Source organism: Tamandua tetradactyla, chromosome 7 (assembly GCF_023851605.1).
Source record: "Tamandua tetradactyla isolate mTamTet1 chromosome 7, mTamTet1.pri, whole genome shotgun sequence".
Classification (NCBI taxonomy): Eukaryota; Metazoa; Chordata; class Mammalia; order Pilosa; family Myrmecophagidae; genus Tamandua; species Tamandua tetradactyla.
The window spans coordinates 827,394-848,909 of record NC_135333.1 but is presented as its reverse complement, the minus strand read 5'-3'; the positions used below and the strand labels follow the sequence as shown (position 1 = coordinate 848,909).

The window sequence follows — 21,516 nt, the reverse complement described above, 5'->3', positions numbered from 1 at the left end:
TTTTTAGCCTCTCAGAATGCTTCACTTTCTCTCACTGACCAAATCAAACCACTATGTTAGAACTAAATTAGGAACCTACTCCATTCTACCAGTTCAAAAATCAGACATCTTATGTGACTAGTGGAAAAATGAAGGTAGAAATTTTCAGATAGAAGCCTGTTACGATACTCCGGTCTGAGTCTGTATTGGTTGTCTGTTCTTTGATTTACCATATAATGTGACATAACATAATTTTGAATAATGGAACATTGATTTTCTGAGTTTATGCTGTTTCTTAGCATTATTCAAGGGCCATTCTCTCCTCAAATTCATGTTCAAAATTGACTGCTTTGTCTTCACCTTTTTTCTTGATCTCCTAATGAGCTTGTACATGCTAAAAGGTGGTCATGTATTCTGACCCATATATCTATTCACTGAGGGCTTACTAGGTGCCAGGCACTTCAGTATTTTAGGGGTTGAGATAAAGCTGTGATCAAACTGATGGTATCCTACCCTCGAGGAGCTTACAGTTATTGAAGAGGAACAGACCAAAACATAAACAAATAAATAAGATGTCAGGGAGCAGCAAGAACTGTGAAGAGGCTGAAATGGAGCACTGTGAGAGAAACAGCATGCTAGGAAGTCATTCTATGGGAGTGATATCTAAGTTGAGACGTGGGCAAAGCGGAGGAGGCAACCTGGAAAGATCTTGTACAAGAACGTTCCATGCAGAAGAACAAGTGCAAAGGTCCTAAGACAGGAAGGCTTTTGCTGTTGTGGAGGGGGCTGCAGACAGGCCAGTGGGGCTACAGCATGGAGAACAAGGCAGGGTGTGTGGGAGGAGCCTGGGAGTTGGACAGGGGCAGGTCCTGGTGGCTTGTCGGTGGTACTGTGACCCTGTTTTATAAGCTTTACCTGCATTTCATTTCTCTCACTTTTAATATAGGAAATCCAAAAAGAAGAAATCAGCTCCCAGTATTTTGTCAAGTGGACAGATTGGACAAGTTGGAAAATTTAAAAATGGGACATTGATTCTGAGTCCATTTGATATCAAGAAAATAAATTCTTCCAGAGTGGCTAAATGAATTACTTTATAAAATAAAAGGAGGAATGGAAAAGTGCCATTATGCTACAAGACTTCTAGATATTTCTAATTATTTCATCCTTCATAGACTATGTTTTTATTTTAGGAAAACATAAAAACAAACAATAAAATTCTGGTTACTCAAGTATTTGTTTTATAGTGTTGGGTATGGGCAAACATTCTGAAAATAATTTTTAATATTCTTTAGCAAGTTTCATTTTCACTAGTATTTTGTGTTTCTTATACTTTTTTGTAATTTTGCTGTTTTATAAATGCTAATATAAAATTTCCTTTTAATTTTTTTAATGATTTAATGTTACTTTAAAGAACTAAAATATGGCATTTTGTCAGTTTTGTGGAAAAAGCAGTTTTAATTTTTAGTCTATCAAGTGTATAAAATCTACTTTGTAAGAAGTTATTTAAATAAAATACAACTTTTCTAGTATATATGACTATTAAATACCACAACAGATGATTTTAAGTCATCAACAGGACCTACATTCAAGCAAATGTCGTCTTCTTTAAAGTAGTCATCTTTAGAAGGTATACATGTATTTTTTAAAGATACTGTCCTTGCTCAAAGTATCTGTTACTTCTCAAAGCTGTGGCATATTAACAAAAAGTCTTCAATAATGATAATTAATTTTGTCTTTCTTTTTTTTTTTTATTGCCAAGAAATTCAAATCCAAGCAGAGTAAATAATAAGGTCTTGTGCCAAAAAATCAGAGGGTTATAAATGACTTTCATATGTGACAATAAATTGATTCTGAAGGCATAGCCAATTGAAAAACTCAAACATGTTTTGAATAGTGTGAGCAAAAATTGGAATGAGTGTTTTGTTTTCCCAGTTTATTTTGAAAGTCAGTGTTCATTAGGATATCTATCTGTATTTGGCAAGTTTTAATAGTAATTTCTTTTAAAAGTGTAGAAGATCCTAAACATGACAGAAAACACTAGAAACATCTCAATAGCTAAAAATGACCTATTTTAGCAGGTGCTGGAATAGGTTAAACCCCTTTCTTCAACAGAGCCTGGGAACCCCCCATCTTAGCTCCATCTCCATGGGTCATTATGGCTCAGACAATGGAGGGCTTTGCCAGAACTCTGGACCAGACCCACTGGCTAGTCAACTTTGAGAAAGCATGCAAATTCCAAGAATAAATTACTAAACATGTTTCCCCCCCGCCCCAGGTGACTTGTTTATTATTATTATTATTATTATTAAACATACCAACATGCAATCACAAATGTTCTTACCATATGATTGTTCCATTCTTGATATATAATCAATAACTCACAATATCATCACATAGTTGTATATTCATCATCATGATCATTTCTTAGAACATTTGCATCAATTCAGAAAAAGAAAACAGAAAAAAATATATATTCCATACTCCTTACTCACCCTTTCATTGCTCACTAGCATTTCAATCTACTAAATTTATTTTAACATTTGTTCCCCCTATTATTCATGTATTTTTAATCCATATGTTTTACTCATCTGTCGTAGGTAAGGTAGGTAAAAGAGCATCAGATAAAAGGTTTTCAGTCACATTGTGAAAGCTATATCATTATACAATCATCTTCCAGAAATATGGCTACTGGAACACAGCTCTACATTTTCAGGCAGTTCCCTCCAGCCTCTCCGTTACACCTTAACTAAGAAGGTGATATCTGTATTATGCGTAAGAATAACTTCCAAGATAATCTCTCGACTCTGACTAAACATGCTTTTGTTTTCACTTTTTAATTCACTGCATAAATATTTAATGAGCAGTTTTGTGACCACTGGGTCCTCTGGAACACTGATTTTTAGGGCTAAAACAAAGCAACCTGTACTTTAAGGACTGAAGACCAAGTCTAAGATTGTGCTCTTTATTTATTTCCTCATTGATAAGGTTTCTCCTAGCAAGTCTAGCAGCAGAGAGACATGACAATGAAAAACAGTAATCCAAAGGAAGATAGGACAATGACCAAAGATTCTGGCATTTGCCAATACATAAAGAGTCTGGGCTTAAAATGCAATAGGTAAGTATTTCCTCAGTTTTTACTTCACCATTTTCCCTTCTCAGGGATTTCTTTACAGTCTGGTGCACAGATTTGCATGGATCAGTCTTTCTCCACACCACAACTACAAGTACACGTTAGCAGTGTGGTTGGCTATGGCTGAGCTCAGTGGCTCTAACAGGGATGACACCAGAAAGCAGAACTTGCCTGAGAAGGCCTCCAGAGCCTGATGATTCTAGTTGTGGAGTAACCAGAAAATAGAAAATGAGTGTCATGCTCAGGTTCATGTATCAACTTGGCCAAGTGGTGGTGTCTGTTTGTCTGGTTGGGCAAGTGCTGACTTGTCTGTTGTGATGAGGACCTTTCATAGATTAAATCATGATCACATCAGCTACATCCACAGCTGATTCCATTTGTAATCAGCCAAGGGAAGTGTCTTCTGCAATGAGTGATGCTCAATCTGATCACTGGAAGCCTTTTAAGGAGGATTCAGAAGAGACAGGCTTCTTCCTGCTTTGGCTGGTGAGCCTCTCTTGTGGGGTTTGTCCAGACCCTCCATCGGAATCATCGACTTCACAGCCTGCCCTGCAGATTTTGGACTCCATTCCCACGGTTACGTGAGATGCTTTTATAAATTTTATATTTGTGAATGTTTCCTGTTGATTCTGTTTCTCTAGAGAACCTTGACTAATACAAGTGTGCAATTATAAGCATTGTTATAATACTTTAAGTGTAAAAACTCTGACCTTAATAATTTATTGCCTCATTTGGTCTAACTTTGAAAGTAAGCATTTGCTTGTTACCATGTTCTCGGTCTAAGGGAGAAAGAAACAAACATCTCACCTCTATTAGTTAGGGTTCTCTAGAGAAACAGAATCAACAGGAAATATCCGTAAATATAAAATTTATAAAAGTGTCTCACGTAACCGTGGGAACATAGAGTCCAAAATCTGTAGGGCAGGCTGTGAAGCTGATCATTCCGATGGAGGGTTTGGACGAACTCCACTGGAGAGACTTGCCGGCCAAAGCAAGAAGAGCTGGTCTCTTCTGAATCCTCCTTAAAAAGGCTTCCAGTGATTAGATTGAGCATCACTTATTGCAGAAGACACTCCCCTGATTACAAACAGAATCAGCTGTGGATGTAGCTGATGTGATCATGATTTAATTCTATGAAATGTCCTCATAGCAAAAGACAGCCTGGAACTTGCCCAACCAGACAAACAGGTACCACCACTTGGCCAAGTTGACACATGAACCTGACCATGACACCACCCCATAATGCTTATATCACACACCTAGTGCTCCCCAACCTTCTACCAACTCTATTCAGGCTAATTGTGGCCTGGCTGCTTTCAGCACTGCAATTGCACCAGCATAATTTTATGGATTTTCTTATCTGGGATAACTTCTTCTTTTCACTATATGGCCAGATCTACCTATTCTTTGAACTCAGTACACCAAGTACTTGATGAATATATTTGTACCCAAACAAATATCGAGCACCAATTATAAATCAGAAATTGTGCTCATGTGAGGAGGTAAAGAGATGGTTAAAGCACAGAGTCCCTCCACTCCAGGAATGGGGGAATCAGCCGTGAAAATTGAATTACGTGTGATAACATGGAAATATCCATAAAGGAATTCAGTAACCCTGAAACAGTTTGATTTTATCTAAGAGGGTCAGGACAGGTTTTCTGAAAGAGGGAACTCTGAGCTGGGTCTTGAATGTTTGACCAATTTACTGATTTATTCATTTATTAATCCAACTGTAATGCTGTGTGCTCAGGCTCAGCACTGGGCACCGTAATTCAGAAGTCAGCAAGACAGACTGCTCCTGAGAGAGTGGTGAGGATACAGACAAACAATAGGCAGTTGTAATCCAGTGGGATGCCTGCTAAGACGTTTGGTAAAATGTGCCGAGGGAGCACACTGGAGGGGCACCTAGTCCTGACCTGGGATGTCAGAAAAGGATGCATGGATACAAGCCAGAAGGAAGAGGCAAAGAGTGTGTCAGCCTGGGAGAGAAGCAGATGCAGAGAACAGGGAGAACTGGGCAAATTTAGGAAACTGGAAATACACTGTTTATATGAAAGGAGAATATCTTGAGAAAGGGAGAGGTAAGCAAAGGTCAGAATATGGTTTTTGAAGTCACTCTAGGGAATTTCACTGAATATTATGGGCAGTGAGGAGCCACTAGGGGGGAGATAAGTCAGAGTGACATGATCAGATTAAAATTTTTAAAAGGTCACTAACACTGTCACGGAGGAAGGAGGAATGATCAGAGCTGGAATGCTTAACCTGAAATCTCGGGGTGGGGGGGGGTCATATCATCTGCAGCAGATAATCATCTACCTTTCATAAAGCAGCTCCTGGCATGCTGCTGGGCTCTGGTAGAGATGGAGCACCTAACTGGGGACACCAAGTGACCTGCAGCCAAAACAGTCCAAGATGAGCTGGGTATTGTCAGATGCACTGATTCAGAGAGCAGGCTCAGTGGCAATTCATTGTAAGTTGGTAGTGGTGCATCCAGGATGAAGCCCAGGCAGGTGGCATGACCAAAGACTTCGACCTCCATGACATTTAATGCTAGCACACCAACCCCTCCTCCTGAGTCCAGCTTCATTCATGGATGGCTCCCCTTGGTACCCAGGATCAAGCTGAAAATGGCTGGCAGCTCCACTATAGTCCCATTCAGGGCTGCTCTTACTATTGCTGCTGCTGGAATGTTCAGCCTGTCAGCAAAGAGGCCAAAGCTGAGTCCTGGAGACCGACCAGCCACCTGGTGGTAAGTCTGCTACCTTGGACCCTTTCTACCCTGGAAGAGACAGTAATCATTCAGACAGGAATAGTTATCAGGAAAGTTTTTCCTTTACTGCCTGCAGGGCCTCATCCAGCACCACTATTTCAAGGGCTTACTGTGTATTAGATCCACTGGAATGGGATCCCACAGAACAACATTGCTTTAAAGCAGGGGACCCATTTTACAGCAAAACGAAAGTGAAGGTCCCTCAGGAAGAGAAGGTCACTGGGATTCTGGAAGACTTCTCCCCAAACTTATGTGGTGCAATAGCTCTGAGTGGTGTAAGGGGTGGATGCTAGTGGATGCTAAGAGGTACCACTCAGATTCCCTCTCAGGAATAAAGGACTTATTCCCTCAGCTTATTGAGAGACCCACCAGCAGACAACCCTCATCTATTAGCCCTCTTCAGGGATTGCCTGGGCTGAAGAAAACCATTTCACCCAAAGCCATGCCTCCTTCCTGTGGTGGCCTACAGCCCATGAAGGATTATTTGAGGGTTTATAAGCCCAGGCCTCTCACACCAACTCAGGACTGAACAGTCATCCCAGCTCCAGAGCTGAGTTGGCTGAGGCCTTTATTGGATCTGCACTGCAGCCTGATTTCTTCTTCTGCCAATCCTACTTCCTTTCCTTTGCTTTCGCAGATGTTGATCCCAAGGATACCCTTAACAAAATTCCTGCACGTTAATTTCAGAGTCTGTTTCCCAGATACCCAACCTGCAAAACCTCAGCTGAGGTTTTGAAGCTTCTCAACCTTCTCAGCCAAGCCCATTCAATAATCTGGTAAACAAAGGGCAATGCCAAGGTCTTAGGTGTTGTCAGAGGCCACGTGAGACAACTGCTTTTGAGGAAGCCAACAAGGGAAAGGGTTTTCAGGTCAGATGCACCCTACAGTCTGTACCATGGAAGGGGCTGGTTAGTCTTGATGCTCAGTTAGGGTGTTTTACCCAAATTCTAGTTTCCACTAGTAACTTATTATCAGTTTTTCATTCATGAATTTATCTTAGCCATTTAAAAAACGGTATGCATTTCCAGCCTGTGTTACCTCTTGCAAAAACAGTTCCATGAACTCTCCGCTGTTTGCAGCGGTGCCTTATGAATTAGCATAGTATGTGAGCACATCAGAATGTCCTGGGCACATGAAGAGGGACGACAATGACCTTGACACCTAAACCCACACCCACCCCCGGCCTCTCTGGGCCAGAGAAAGGTATGGCCTCCCTCTCCTGCAGCCCCTGCAGTCACAGCCAGTGTGGGGAAAGGCAGACCTTGAAGGTGAGCAGATATTTCAGACCATACCTTGTCTTTTAGCTGCTGGCAGTGTCAAAAGAATTTATTTCAAATCTGTTTAAGACTGTGGTAAAACTCAGGTTTTCCAAAAGATCATACACAAAGTTCAATCAACCCCAAAAGACACAGTGTTTCCAATTCAAAACATACAAACGCTTGTGGATACCAATACAAAAATTAGAAAAAAGTTGCTTTCCTTCCCCCCCCCCCCCGCCCCCTGGTGTGTTTCCAGTGAAACATGAACATCAGCAAGATCATGAGCTGCTGCCAAATACCAACAACCAGTGACAGAAAGTGGACAAGATGGGGGAGAGGAAGGGAGAAGAAAAACAAGGGGAAAGGAAGGCAGGAAAATGGAGGTTTTGTCTACAGCTAAAACAAGGACACAAAGCTTTTTGTGACTTTTTAAATCCTTTGCCCAATGTTTAAACAGATATGTTTCATGCTTAATACAACAGCTTAGTGCAAAGGCAGCAATTCTATACCATGCATCTAACATTTTCTGCACTGCTCACTCTCCACTCCCTTTTGGGGCTGTGAAAGCCTGGGGCTTGGAACATTCAGTCACGAGATGAGAGGAGTTAGATTGGTGTTCTCCAGGCTAAGTGCTCACCGAGGGAGCGCCTGCCCATTTTCCTGCTTCCACAGCTGCACTTTTTCAAACCCGTTTTTGGAATCTGAGTCCTAAATGCGGACTTGACCTGGCAAGCACTGTCCACCTTGCTTACCGATGAGCCCCCTGGGCCCTTCTCCAGGACAAGGTTGGACAGCCTGCACCCTTAGTGAGCTGTACCCTTTGAGAGAATAACGTCACCTCAGAAGAATTCCCAGAACGCCTCAACTGGCAATGCCTTCTATATTCATTCCTTAAATGAATAAACTTTATTCATTTAAAAAGCCAGAAAACCCCCTTAATAGATTGTGCAAGTAGGAAGTCCCAGAATTTATCAGTTATCTGAAAGTGCCACGATGCCCAACCCGCCTTCTAGACTCCAGCTTGGTTGCATCTCATCATACTCTTAGCCACCGATTTCTAAAGCCGCTCCCTCAGCAGAGGCCCTTTGGAAATGAAGGAGACATGCCACTCATTGATTTCTTAGAAACCAGAACTTACATAGTCAAGGAGGCAGAAAGCCGGGTAATCTCTTTTCTGTGATTTAAGGGGGCTCCTGCACACAGATGCCTTTACGAGTAACAGTGAGAATGCTGAGATCTGGCATGTTCAGAAGCACTTTGTAAAAGGGTACTACTAAAGCAGGCCTTGCTGGAAAGGGGAACATTTGGGATGTTACTGTCTATGATCACATGAAGCCTGCTTTTTTGTCTCTCTCACCTCAAGGCCAGGTAGCTGCATAATAAAAACATGCTCCTGGTCACAGGAAGTTGAATGAAAGACACCGTGGTCAGAGAACTCTTTGGAAATTGACCACAAAGGTTTGGTTCACGGAACATGAACCACTGGCCTAGTCTTATTCAATAAAAGACTGCACTTTTTCCTTTAAAAAGTGTCATTCTGTAATCCTCATAATACACCAGAGGAGGTAGGTTAGTACGACTAGCTCCATTTTCAGGCAGGGATACAGAGGTACAGAAACATTAAGAGATTTTCTCCTACCACATTGTGAACCACTATCAAGGCCAGGTGAAAAGAGATGAGTTCCTGATGCCTGAACTTGGGGTCTGATCACTTCATCTTGCCCCAAACCCACTCTTACCTACTTTATAGTCCATTTACTGCTAGCACTGCTATGATCCCTTTATCTTCAAGGAGGCCCTACCAGATGATGGAATCAATGAAAATTGCTATGGATTAACTTGAAAGAGAAAAGTTCCTAGATTTCCCAGGATCACCATAGACCTTGAATATCTTCAACTATATCTGATTATATTTTCTATTTATTTTTAAACAGTTGAAGGCCACAAACCTATTAAGAAGTTCCTATGGTTTCCAGTAAACAGTGACCAAGGAAAATGAAAGTAAGGAGTATTGCTTTCTAGGGATGGCATTATGTGGTGGCAGGTTGGGGACCTCTTCAATGGTAAAAACGTGAGACCTGATAGACCGGCTTCTGTTTGTGGCCCATCCCAATTTCCTCCCTACTCCGGCGGGCAGAGCACGGATATGTAGGACACCTCTGAGAGTACTGCTCTTGGAGTATTAAGATAAGCCACACGGCCCTGAAATACAGGCTTTCTGTGTTGACACTGAAGCAGATGCCTACACAAGCACTTTGCATGTGTCAAAGCATGATGACCCCTCAGCATAGCCCAGTGGTTCTCAACTGGGGGCAATTCTGTCCCCCAGGGGCTATTTGGCAATGCTAGTAGATGTTTTTGGTTGTCAGAACTTGGGGTTGCCACTGTCATCTAGTGGATAGAGGCCAGGGCTGCTGATAAATATCCTACAACGTACAGTTCAGCTCACCACTGCAAAGAATTACCTGGCCCAAAAATGTCAACAGTCCTGAGGTTGAGAAACCACAGGCCTTGGAATCGTGTTTTTGAGCCTTCATATATTGAGTCCCCAAAAGGATTTTCTCTACCCTCACTATCTTACAGCCAGCAGATGGGGCCATGAGACCAACAGAGCCTCATCTATGGAAGCCACTGGCTCACAGATGCTGAAAAATGCAAAGCCTTTCACTTCCAATTAGAATTAAGGCTTAAAAGCAAATATCCCTGGAAGAAGTATTTCTAGATCCTGCATCCTGATCTTTTCCTGAGTGCTCTGTTAGGGCAGAGGACAGGGCACCAGGGGGCAGGGCACTAGCAGGGGGTGGGGCACCAGGAGTGAGAGAAAGGGCTCCAAAAGGGAGGACAGGTCTACCCCCTCTCCCTTTGTGAATGCCACACTTTTGCCCGGGCTTGTTCTGATCTTTCCAACCTTAGTGAGCTCTAGGGAAGGGTGCCTGGGGGTACTTTCACAACTACTAAGTGCACACAGGGCCGGCAGATTCAGTCTACAATTATATACAGTTTTATAGTTTTTAGGTCAGTTACCTTGTGGGTTGCTTACTACAGATGTCCTCTTTAATTATAATTACCATTTTCCCAAACAGAAGAGAGAGGAAGGAAACTCTGTGCTGTATGTAATGCATTACCTTGCTTTGAATTAGCAGCTGGGGTGCTATGCAATGAGATGCTATTGGATATTTTAAAAAGAGATTAATTTTTAACAGAAAGGCATACATTTTGATCAAATCTGCTCACTAGCAAAGAACAAACTGCAGAACTACTTTACAAGGGCATTATTTACAACACTGGAACTTCACATTTTAAACTACTTTGAATCTCTTTCTCACTGAAACTGCTTGATAGATTTACATAAAGTTATTCCTCAGCCAACCCAACAAAAGCATCTTGATACAATGTTTATGTACAAAAATGTCACCATGTTGTACAGTAACAAAATTCGATGGCAGATGAGAATGACCTGTTGGTTCTACTCTGGACCCAGGGTCTTCCCGGGACGGCTATATAAGGCTGCAAGGAGTTGATGAGTTCCTTGTTTTCTGATCTTTCAAAATCGAAAGTGGGTGGTACAGGCCTGCCCTTCTCTCTTAGGTCCCTTCTTGTCCCTGAAAGGTGTGTTGTGCTGAAGACAAGAGAGCTGTAGAAAGATGGCCTGAGAGTGTCCTGGTATCAGCAGTATTGCTTCTGGTATCTTGGAGGAATTGAAAAAGGTAGAATTCTCTCCCTGGTCCCAGCACTCACAGGGCCTCCAATGACTCCTGCAAGGTTGAGAGGAGGGAGTCCAGGCAGCTTTTCTCTGAGCTTCTGGTTCTTCTTAAAGAGATCACCTGGAATTATAGGTATTTCGCTTCTCACTGAATTGTCCCCATCTTCTGGGCATCCTACTTCTTCCCCTGACATAGATGGTGGCTCTACCCAGTGAGTTAATTAAGTCCAGGCTGGCCCTGAGCCAGCGTGCTCTCCAAACGTAGATGATTCTCCTGCAGATCACCAAGACTGCCAGGTGATCGTTTTTTGATGATTCTGGGTGCTCTGTAGTCTTTCCTTCTGGGCTTCACTGTAAAAAGCTTCCCCCATCAAGGCCCTGTCTAGCCCAGCCTTTCCAGTCAGATGTTCACCTTGAAGTGAGCTGGTCTCATCATTTCCAAAGAAGGAAACATTTCTCAAAGTGGGTGGCACCTGGACCTGTTGGCCAAAGCCTCCTGGGCCCCAGAAAGGTGTGCCCCTCTGTCTCCTCCAGTCTTTAGGAATCTTCTCTGTAAGCTTAGTCCATCCAGAGCTATGGCTAAGGAGCAAGGCCAAAGGAAAATGGAAACAGAGAGAGAGAACTGCACAAACAGGACATCCAACAGCCCAGAGCCTCTGCAGGACCTTGTAGGTTCAGGAAGGAGCTCTGGGACAGAGGGCCAAGTCTCTCTGTGTTCCCTGGAGCCACTTGGTGCAACAAAAAAAGAGGCGAGACCTTGATTTCCATTAAGCAGATGATCCCCTGGACCTTGTCAGCGGTGGCTTAAAACACAGTAGTACCAAGCAGCTCCTGGAGACACTTGTCACATCAGTGGAGAAAGCTGGACAGGGCAGCTTTGCAATCCAAGAGCATGAACTTTGAGGTAGGATTGTTGGATCCGCTGATTTAAAGGGGTAAAAATCTGCACAGCATTGGCCGGTGTTTACTCAGAAAGCATGTACAGTATCTAAACAAGAATATAGAACCTAGTGAACACAGTTGGTTTCGGTTTACGGGTCAAATTTTATAAAAAGAAAAACAAAACAAAAAAACTCACAAAATCCAGTAAATAGACAAGCTACTTCTCAACCTCAAAAATAAAATGCTTGATAAAATACATTATTTTAAAAAGGAGAGTGAGAAGTTTTACTACCAGATGGAGATGGAGGTGGCAAGTGACAATGTAATGAGAGGTAAGAAAAAAGGAGGTTGGAAAAGAAAAAATACTCTGGGAAGAGGGACGGGACAGGCTCTAACTTCGAGGTTCCTGGAGAGCTCTCATTGAGGTGAGACCAAATCAAGATTTATCTCAAGGGAAAAGGTGAGTCCTCCCAAGCCAGGAGGGGAGGAGTCAGCCTCAGAGTCTAACCCTGGCCAAACTGACAGCACACCAGGTTTGTCACATTCCACCTTATTGACAAAAGCACGTTATTGCTCACCAATTCCTGCCTTCCTCAGAGACCCTGCCCACCTCCATCATGATGGAGCCACCCGTCACTGGGCACGTGCTGTCATGACAGTGGTAGGGCTGGTCTCAGACAACTGAAGGAGGCTTCCCCAGGGTCTCCCATCTCATATTTGTATGAGTCTGTGTGTGGCACTGCTCAGAAGAACAGCTCAAATACATGTTCAGCTAATTTCTTGGGAGGCTAGTTCCAGAGAGGAGTCCCCATCAAGCAAATTTTCCAATGTTTTCATTTGTGTTAAAGAACTAAGAGCTGAGTGAATGAATTTAAGCAGACTGTCAGAGGTCTGTGTCTGAAGAGTAAAGAGAGAAATTGGTTGATTGATAAAGGACCTAAAAAAGCCATCTTAAAAGATTCCCAACAGTTCAATGAAGGGGGCAGAAATCAAGAACTAATGTCCCTTTCTATCAGTCCTAGATTAGGTCTGCAACTGAAATTTCATCCTGAAGACTCCAAGACCAAAAGTTATAAGATAACGTTTCCTAGCAAAGATGAGAACTTGCCATCTTTGGACTCTAAAGAAGGAATGGTTTTCCAGCAAAGGATTAACACTTGGGGCAAGAAATTAAGTGGTGCCTCCCAGCACCCTGTTCTAATAATGCCAGCCTCAAAGTCTGTTCCACTCATCCCCCTAACCCCCTGCCCCAACAAAGACAAGCTCTGAAAACAATAACAGGAATCATAAACGTAAAATGCGGAATGTTCTCTACTCCCTTGAAAAAGGTCCTTCTTCATCAATCTTGGTAACCTCTGCTGTAATATCTAGGTGGAATGAATATGAAATATAGCCCATGTTTACAATTGACGATGGAATAAACAAATAAGGCCTGCAGACCCATTTTCTGTCCCCCAAAGAAAATGTGTGTCTAAGTTACTCAATGGCCATTAGGTTGCACCCATCACTTGGTCCTCCTGCCCTTGAGGGACCTTTGAATTGAGTCAGGTTGGTGAAGCATGTGTCCTGTGAATGGCATGGTCTCTGACACTTGCAGAGAGCTGGCACTGGGAGGTTAGTTGCCCAACAGCTTCGGTCGCCCCAGGTTTGTTGGCACTTCCAATCCTGTGTGCAGGGTGACCTGGAAAAGAAGAGTGGAGAACTGTGGGTGGGAAGAGCTGCGCCCACACCCTGAGCTCTCCCACAGCACAGCAGCCAGAGGTAACGTCCTCTTTGAGGGTCACCACACGTGACAGCCAGCAGGCTTCTTCATGTGGTTGAGTGTGCTGTTCATCACATTGCTTAATATCACTTATATTAAATCCAGGTGTTTCCTCTTGAGGACACTGGTTTGCCCCTACTTCCTAGTAATAATAATTACACAGCTGACTGCACTTCCCATTTTGTCCTAGCTGCCAGAAGCTCAGGCACATTTGATGCTCTATCCCGTTAGTTGTACTAGCTCCTACAGTTTGTATTGGTTTCCACTTTCTTTCTATGCTCTTTTTGCATTCATGTGCCTATTTTATTAACCTCAGAGACTCAGAATCCATATTCAGGCATCTCACACTCCTTTGGCAAATGAATAGAGGAATACACAAATAAGATGAGTGTATTAATGTTGACCCATCCATATACTAGATTAGTGGGCACCACCAGTCAGGGTCCCTGCCTGCCCCTAAGAGGAAGAAGACCAGAAACAAAAGGTGGCTCCTCTATGCATCTCTACCTCTCTCCTCCCCTCCCTAGGCTCTCATTCTGTCTCTGTCAGTTTCTGACCCCTCAACCATCAGCATTCACCTAGGATTAGGATCCAGCCGCGAGATCTAAGAGGCCACGTTTCCTGCCTGCTGCATGTGAGTGCCATAGAAAAGATGGGGCGGGGAAGAGTGAGCGGGAACAATAGAAGGCTTAATAGAATTAGCTTCTTCCATGTCTCCTTTGTGATTTTTTTCCTCTCAGGGGACAGCCGCCTGAGTCATCTGGTGGTCCCAGCACATACCTGACCGCCAGCACCCAAGGTGGGCAGAGAAGCACTTGTTCTCCTTCCTTCTTGCTGCAATTTCGCTATTGCAGCTATTCCAGAAAACAAAGTCGTCTTAAGATGAATCACTATTTGCTTCCTTACTCTATTTTCTCTCCCCCTCTCCTTTTCACTGCTTTTTCACAGGCTGCTAGCCTTAGAATCCTTGCTTGTATCAAGTGGACAAATGAGAATTTATCACGGTAGAAAGCACAGACTCCAGGGAATCCCCAGGCTGTGCTGCTTGGTAAGATCCCTCCCTGGGCTGGTATTTTGGTAGGCTGACTTGCAGTCCACTTTGTCCGAGTGCACCGAGGAGGCCCAGGGCTAGCAGGGGCTGAGCATCCGGACCGGCTGTGGCCTGGAGGGGTTCACAATACCTGCACATTGCGGTTGAGGCTGAGGGCTGGCATGAAGACCCCATCCACATGGCTGAAGGCCGTGGGTCCCTGCTGCTGCCCATTGATGAAGAAGGTCAGAGTATGCTTATTCAGGTCCAGCAGCACGCCAACAGTGGCTCCTTTGCACACACCGCCTTCCGTCCTGGAAAGAGAAGCCAGGGAAGACCCATCATCACACCTAGCTCTGGATGTAGATGATGTGGGTGAAGGTTGCATCATTTCCCTCCAAAAAGACAAGTTTAAGTCCTAAACCCAGTTCTGTAGATGTGTAAATAGGGTCTCTGAAGATGTTATTGGTTAAGATGAGGTTAAACTAGATTGAGGTGGGCCCTAATCCAGTACGGCTAGAGTATATACAAGGAAAGCAAACATGGACAAGCATGACTGGTGCTGAGACAGAGTTGGCCATATGGCAGAAACAGAGATGGAGTTATTAATTGCCAGCAAACCATTGCCAGAACACTATACAGATTTCAGAGCAAGTACAGTTTTGCCAGCACCTTGATTTTGCACCTCTAGCCTCAAGAACTGTGGGATAATAAATTTCTGTTCTTTAAGCCAACTAGATTGTGGTATTTTGTTACAGCAGTGCTAGCAAACTAAGACAATGATAATTCAGTAGCATCATTTACTAAAAAAGAAGGCCCCAAGGTGGTGACAAAGAGCTACACTTTTGGGTTTATGAGCCCTTTCTAGAAGTGCACTCACCTCTTTAAAAGGTGATATGTGAAGACCTTATTCATCATTCGCACTCTGTAGAAATAAGGTTACTCAATCCCCCTTTTCCTGGCAGCTTTCTGAGACCTGGATCCCCAGGGAATTAAGTTGTTGGAACAGGCTTCCATTGTAAAACACAGAACATGGACTGTGGGTGGGGAAGACCCCCTTATTTGTCAAGGGAAAGGATTAACCATGCCCTGTTCCATTTGAACCAAGCTAGGCCAGTGGTGCTAGGAAGATATTGGGATCAGTGAAGATATAAACAATGAGGATTTAATTTTGGAAGGGCCCCACCCCTATTCAGCTGAACTTTTTTCTGTCCTTTCCTGAGTAGGGATGAGTTGATCAGCTGAAGGCTGATGGTACAGGAGGGAGAAAGTGAGCTCTGGAATTCACAGCAGGAAAAATATTGAAAGGAAGACAGAGATTTCGAGTTCTCCTAAGGGCTGACTCTGGAAGGAGGTAATGGTGGGTATTTCTTGGGTGGGAAGGTTTTCCTACATAAGTTACTGCAGGTGGGAAGGAAAAGAGAACTACAAAAGACCCCATCGGTGCTGTCCTGTTATTGACAGGTGGACAACTTGAGTGTAGAAATGTGATTCTCCACCAACTACAGGCTCTTGCCCAAGGTCAGCCCTGGGTGGCCCACACCTCCAGCTTTTCTGCTTCCCACAGCACCAAGCATCCACTCCGTGCTCAGGCATCCTCCAGCCCAGCACTCGCCTGCATCTGCTCTACACCTAAGGCATGGGCAAGTGCATGCAAATAGTGACACAGATTCTTCCTGCCCACTTCCTCCTTGTCCCCAATTTCCTTTTGCTTGCCTTGCTTTTCACTGAAGCACAAGGGGTTGGAAAGGGCAGAGGGAGGTGAAGCAATGCTTGCCAGCCATGTAGGAGGGGTGTTGTGACCAACACCCATGAGCTTTCAGGTGTCTTTTCTGCACAGAAGAACCTAAAGGTTAGCAGAGTGGGCGGTGGAGTCAGAGATCCTGAATCAAATCCTTCCAGAGTCACTCATTAGCTGTGTGACTAAGTATTTATTTTTTCTATGCACCAGTTTCATAATCTACAAAGCAGCATAATAATAGTACTGGATGAAGGTTAAATGTGATATAATATTCGTTACTTGTAGGGCACAAAGCAAGCACTCGATCAATGCCTGCTGTTATTATTTCTATCATCAGTTTGGGTGGCTGATTTGGCTTATGAAAGCAGAGATGGAGCTAGATGGGACTGGACTTAGCTGGGCAGAGAGGGACCCTTTAGGGGGCTATGGGAGTGTGGCTCCAGGCAGATCCAGTGTCTGGTCAGCCTGCAAGGCCAGTGCAGAGGGACAGAACAGACCACCTTCTCCCCCAGGCCTCTGCAGAAAGGGAGCACTGTCCAGTGGAAAGGCAGAGTAGGTGGGGGATGGCCTTCTTCCACCTCCCCCAGGGATCCTCAGGCTCCTGTAGTTAAGTCCCTGCCCCAGACCCTGTGGGAGAAGTGGGGACTTCCTGCTGACTGGGGAGGGCACCCTGGTGTCCATTTTTTAGGAACTTCAAAGCAAAAGCTGGAGACTGAATCAAAACCAAGAGCCTCCAGAGCTGACTTTGCCCTGACTTGGGGCCCAATGAGGTTGGCTTCCTCAAAGCACCTCTCTCCTCCTAGCTGAGGAGCCCACACCTTAGCAGCCTAGGAAGGAGGCCCTCCGGCAAGGAGGTGGCTCCCCAATCAACAACTCTCCCTTTCTGGGAGAATCCCTTATGGGGGGTGGGGGGTGGAGAAAGAGAACACTGGTGGGGGGCAGGGGGGCAGGGGGCGGGCAGCACTGCCTTGTTTGTGTCTGAGGAGAGAGACTAAAGAATCTCCAAGTACCAGGGGAGGCCAAGCATCTGGGTGCATCTTTCCAGTGCAACCATGGAGGGTCCATCCCCCTCTGCAGGAATCTGACCTTCCTGCCCTCAGGAGGCTCTATCAATGACAGGGGCCAGTCTCTCCCAGGACCTGTGTCTTCTATGTCCACTCTGATAACATCACTCCCAGGGCCTGGCCTCAGAGTGAAGCAGCAGCTGTGGGGTCCCTGACAGAGCCATACACAGTGAACCCCCTGAACGATCCACCCTCCCTCCCAGTCCTGGCCATCGGAGGGCCCTTCCTAGACACACAGCCCTCTGAGACCCCAGAATTGGGAGGGATGCAGGGTTCTGGGGTCACTCCTGATAAACAACCCCACAAGAGCAATAATAGCTGCTCCCTCCATTGGAAAGCTGGTCACACCTGAAAAACAGCACCTGCTAATGCATGGCAATGCCCAAAGCTTTGGTTGATTATGTAAAGGAAAGGGTAGCAGAACCAAGAAGAAAAGCAAGGTTTTATTTGAAAGAGGCCTAGTAAAGCATCACAGCAAGGCTCTCATCATGCATCTCACTGGCTATGTGGGCTGATGCTACTCTAGTCTCCATTTCATACTCTCATTTGGCTGGTGGCAAATGGTCACTTTTTCCTTGCCAAAGCCACCTAGAAACTGGAAATCAAAGGGTCTGAAAACCCTGCCATCACACACTCCCTGAGAAACAGCAGAACGGACATTGGTCCCATAAGAGCTCCCATTTCCAAAGACCTCCATGTCCCAGAAGGGGTAGAGTGAGGCAAGGGGCAGAGGTGGCGCACCTGTTGGTATGGGAGTTGCAGTGCATGAACCAGCTGCGGTTGTTATCCACGTACATGGCCCAGGCCTTGTCATCCTTGCCCAGCATCATGTCCTTGGCCACGTTGACCCTGGCGACCCCAAAGGCTGGGTCTGGGTGGTTGTCATACCGGTCTACATGTAGCTCCCAGTAGTGCACGCCCTTGGAGAACGCAGCTGTGCCCAATACGACACGGTCATCATAGCTACTACAGGTGGCGGTCTGGTTATCATTGGATAAAATGATGTCCCGGTGGCCAGAGTTGGGGTCAAATGTAAACCAGGCCACTGGAGAGGAAGGAACAAGAGGGTCATGTGATGGAATTCACTAGCAGTCCTCTAAGCTGGGCTCTTAGCTACTATCAACAGAAAGTCAGCTCTCCGCATCCAACATCCTTCCCCGCATGAGACCACAACACATGCACACACACATGCAAACACATACACACACATACTTCCTTTCTTTCCTGCTCTGTGTTCATTCAGACTCCCAAACCCATGAACCCAAACCTTGCCCAAGGAACATTAACATTTAGTCCTCAAAGTCCTAAATCAAAACGCTTTCCATGGAGTCTTGGTTTCTACCACCCCTCCAAATCCTTCATACACTATTATGAGGTAAGGAGGAAGTAGATATTGTATTGAGGCCCCACTGGGTGGGAGATTTGAGATACAGATATATGATGTGATTTGGCCAAGGTCACAAAGCTCAATGCTCTTGTTTCACAGCCAAGTAGGTTATGGGGGCTTCTGTTCTTCAAAGCCCTCAGGCTGTGGGCAAGTGAGGCTCTTATCTTAAAATGATGACTCCAACCCCCAAGGCAGGAACTGTCCATCTACAGCCCAGGGGGTCCCCTTGGTGCAGAAAACTAGTGATCACTTTATGGTTTATAAAATGACTTTGTAGGATGACTCGATTTTCAGCAAAGCATTCCCCAGCTGTGTCCTTGACCACATGTCTGCTGTTACTCCTCCACATCCAGGTGTCTCCTATTTTTCTCAGGGCAATCGGAGGATATGCTGGAATAAATAAGGACAATAAATACAGGGCTGGCAGTGTCCTTGGAACTAGTGGAGAGTGGCAAGCTCTATTGCAAGGATCTGGGCTGGGCCTTGCCCCCTTTAAACAGGGCAATCTTTGGCATGTGGTTCTTTATTTCAGTACTGCTCCTCACAAAGGACTCGGATGATCAAAATCCAGCTGAGTATGACTAGTACTCTTGATGCCTAAAATCCTCAAAAAACACAGCAAAATATCTGAACCATCATGTCAGAGCTCTTGCACTGAGTATCTGAGGAGTGTTACCGTCGTGAGAAAGGCTTGCATCTAGGGCCTGGTGTGTGTGTGTCCACAGGAGGGATATCCCAGTAGCGTGGCCTCCTTTTCCCCAGGACAGTCCTACCCCTGCAGAAGTGGTTGAAGTTTAGCCTCCCAGGGCCACTCAACTTGGTCTCATTTCTGCATATCCAGCAAAATGGGCAAAGGAATGTTTCCTCATTGCATGGAGCTGTGTGTGTGTGTGTGTGTGTGTGTGTGTGTGCACGCGCACAGAGCAGGGACAGTGCTGGGGGGACTTGTATCTTAGCTGGCAATTCATTTCCTCCACTTCCTACCTCTACCAACTTAAGCAGTTATTTCTTCACAGTCCATGGGGGTGGCATGCAGATTGGGTCTGGGAGTCTCCTTTTTCCCCTTTTTGGAAAACAAGGTCACCCACAGTCCCAAAATCTGTTTCTCCAATGAAGAGGGCCACAGTACCCACCATCAGATGTCTGCAGAACCACAGTTTTGCTATAAGTCCCGACGCCAGAGGAGTTGAAGGCCTTGACTCTGGCATTGTAGGTACTGTTGAAATGAAGCCCATCAATGGTGCACAGGGTCTCCTTGCCAACATATACTTCCTAAAAGAAAGCCAAGACCATTAAGCTTGTCTATTCTCTGGGAAAATTTCTCTTAGGAAATTGCTAGGCAAGAGTTTGACATTAAAGTGCCATCACCTCAAAGTTACTGAATAAGCAAAATTTCACGCAGCTATGGCCCCGCACACAGACCATGTCCCAAGTGGACACCAACCCCTGTGGATTGGTGGTGACCTGGCTCCTGTCTGTGAGGCTGTGAGGTGTGACAGAAGTCCTAGGAAGCAGGGGCACAGGTCTGCAGCTAGATAGGATTTTGCACAAGAAAGTTTCTGCCTCTGGCAATGTCAGCTCCTGCCAGACCAGACTCTGGAACACTGGGAGTCTCAATCCACCTCCGCGTGGACTGAAGTATGGAAACCCTCCTCCCTTCCTTCTCTAGTAGAACAAACAGAAGAGGTTAAGCTAGAAAACAAGAACTTCGCAATCCAATAAACAAAAGAAACATATATATATATATTAAAGCATCATCACACCTGGTAGGAGACAGTAGACACTAGAAGGAAGGTTGTGATCAAGCACAGGTTGGTTTGAGGTTGATGTGGGTTGTAGCATCTTCTGGAGTTAGAGGGTTCTTCCCTCACCCTAAATCTTCTTCCAGCCCTGAGACTGGCACCTCCCACTCCTTGGCCCTCCTGGAATTGCTTTTCCTTTGCTCCCCCAAGAGGACGAGACATTTCAACTTCAGACACGAGACATTTCTGCTTCAGAAATCATCAAGGGGATTTACTAGGGATTTCTAGGGATTTATTTTGTTTCTCATTTAATTTGAAAGTCCCTGTCTTATTAAGTCCCCCAAATTCATATTCTTGAATTCTATTTAATTTGTCTAAAACATCTTTCCTGCCTGGTTCTTTAGGATATTTATTCTTCATTTATTAGTCTAAGTTATTTAATAACAGTAGCTATATACCAGGCATTGTATAAGGTATTTTAATCCTCACAACAACCCGATGACATTGTTATTATTATTCATATTTTATACTCAAGAACAATGAAACCTGAGCAGGTAAGAATCTTGCCCAAGATCATGGGAGATTTGTTTCGGAGCCAGAATTCAAACTCATGTCTGCCTGCATTTCAAAGCTCACTCTTTTCCCACCATAACATCCTGTTTCTCATACGTTTTAGCCCTTGGATGTAGCTTTCATTTTTGGTCACATCTCCAAGGGGAGAAGCCATCTTTACTTGAACTCTATTCCTGCTCCTTTAAGTAACTCAGGAAGTCTTTTCTTTCTTCTCATTTCAAAAGCACAGGCTCTCTTCCTGGTTTGGGTGAGGAGCTCTTTCAGTTCTCAGCTCATTTGCAGTGACAGAGGTTCTGGACCTTGTGAATGATCACACTGTTTTTGGTTTAAATTACCTCATCATCTCACTTCCCTAAATTGCCATTTCATATGGGACTCAGTAATTCCAAAGGAAGTGCTGCAATTGTATCCCCAGCTCCCACATTCTTTTAAGCATAAAATAAAATGACGTATTTATGAATCCAGTTGAGAGAAACAAATGTATTGGCCCTTGG

At 44.6% G+C, this 21,516-nt stretch overlaps 2 protein-coding genes across 11 annotated transcripts in view; one reads left to right on the top strand and one right to left on the bottom strand.

Annotated features, from left to right (window-relative positions):
- FSAF1 (40S small subunit processome assembly factor 1) overlaps window positions 1-2,205 on the top strand; it is a 58,003-nt gene extending 55,798 nt beyond the window's left edge. The window contains exon 7 of the mRNA XM_077168334.1: window positions 926-2,205. Coding sequence (XP_077024449.1) covers window positions 926-1,064 — 139 coding nt within the window. The 3' untranslated portion in view covers window positions 1,065-2,205. The remainder of the gene's footprint in view (window positions 1-925) is intronic.
- An 8,350-nt stretch (window positions 2,206-10,555) lies between these two features.
- TRIM67 (tripartite motif containing 67) overlaps window positions 10,556-21,516 on the bottom strand; it is a 60,945-nt gene continuing 49,984 nt past the window's right edge. For 5 of the 10 annotated variants that reach the window (XM_077168316.1, XM_077168317.1, XM_077168320.1 and 2 more), the window contains 4 exons: window positions 19,841-19,979; window positions 18,062-18,365; window positions 14,667-14,829; window positions 10,556-13,404 (listed from right to left, as the gene is read on the bottom strand). In XM_077168316.1, coding sequence (XP_077024431.1) covers window positions 13,339-13,404; window positions 14,667-14,829; window positions 18,062-18,365; window positions 19,841-19,979 — 672 coding nt within the window. In that variant the 3' untranslated portion in view covers window positions 10,556-13,338. The remainder of the gene's footprint in view (window positions 13,405-14,666; window positions 14,830-18,061; window positions 18,366-19,840; window positions 19,980-21,516) is intronic. The other 5 variants (XM_077168322.1, XM_077168324.1, XM_077168323.1 and 2 more) reach the window with 3 other exon arrangements.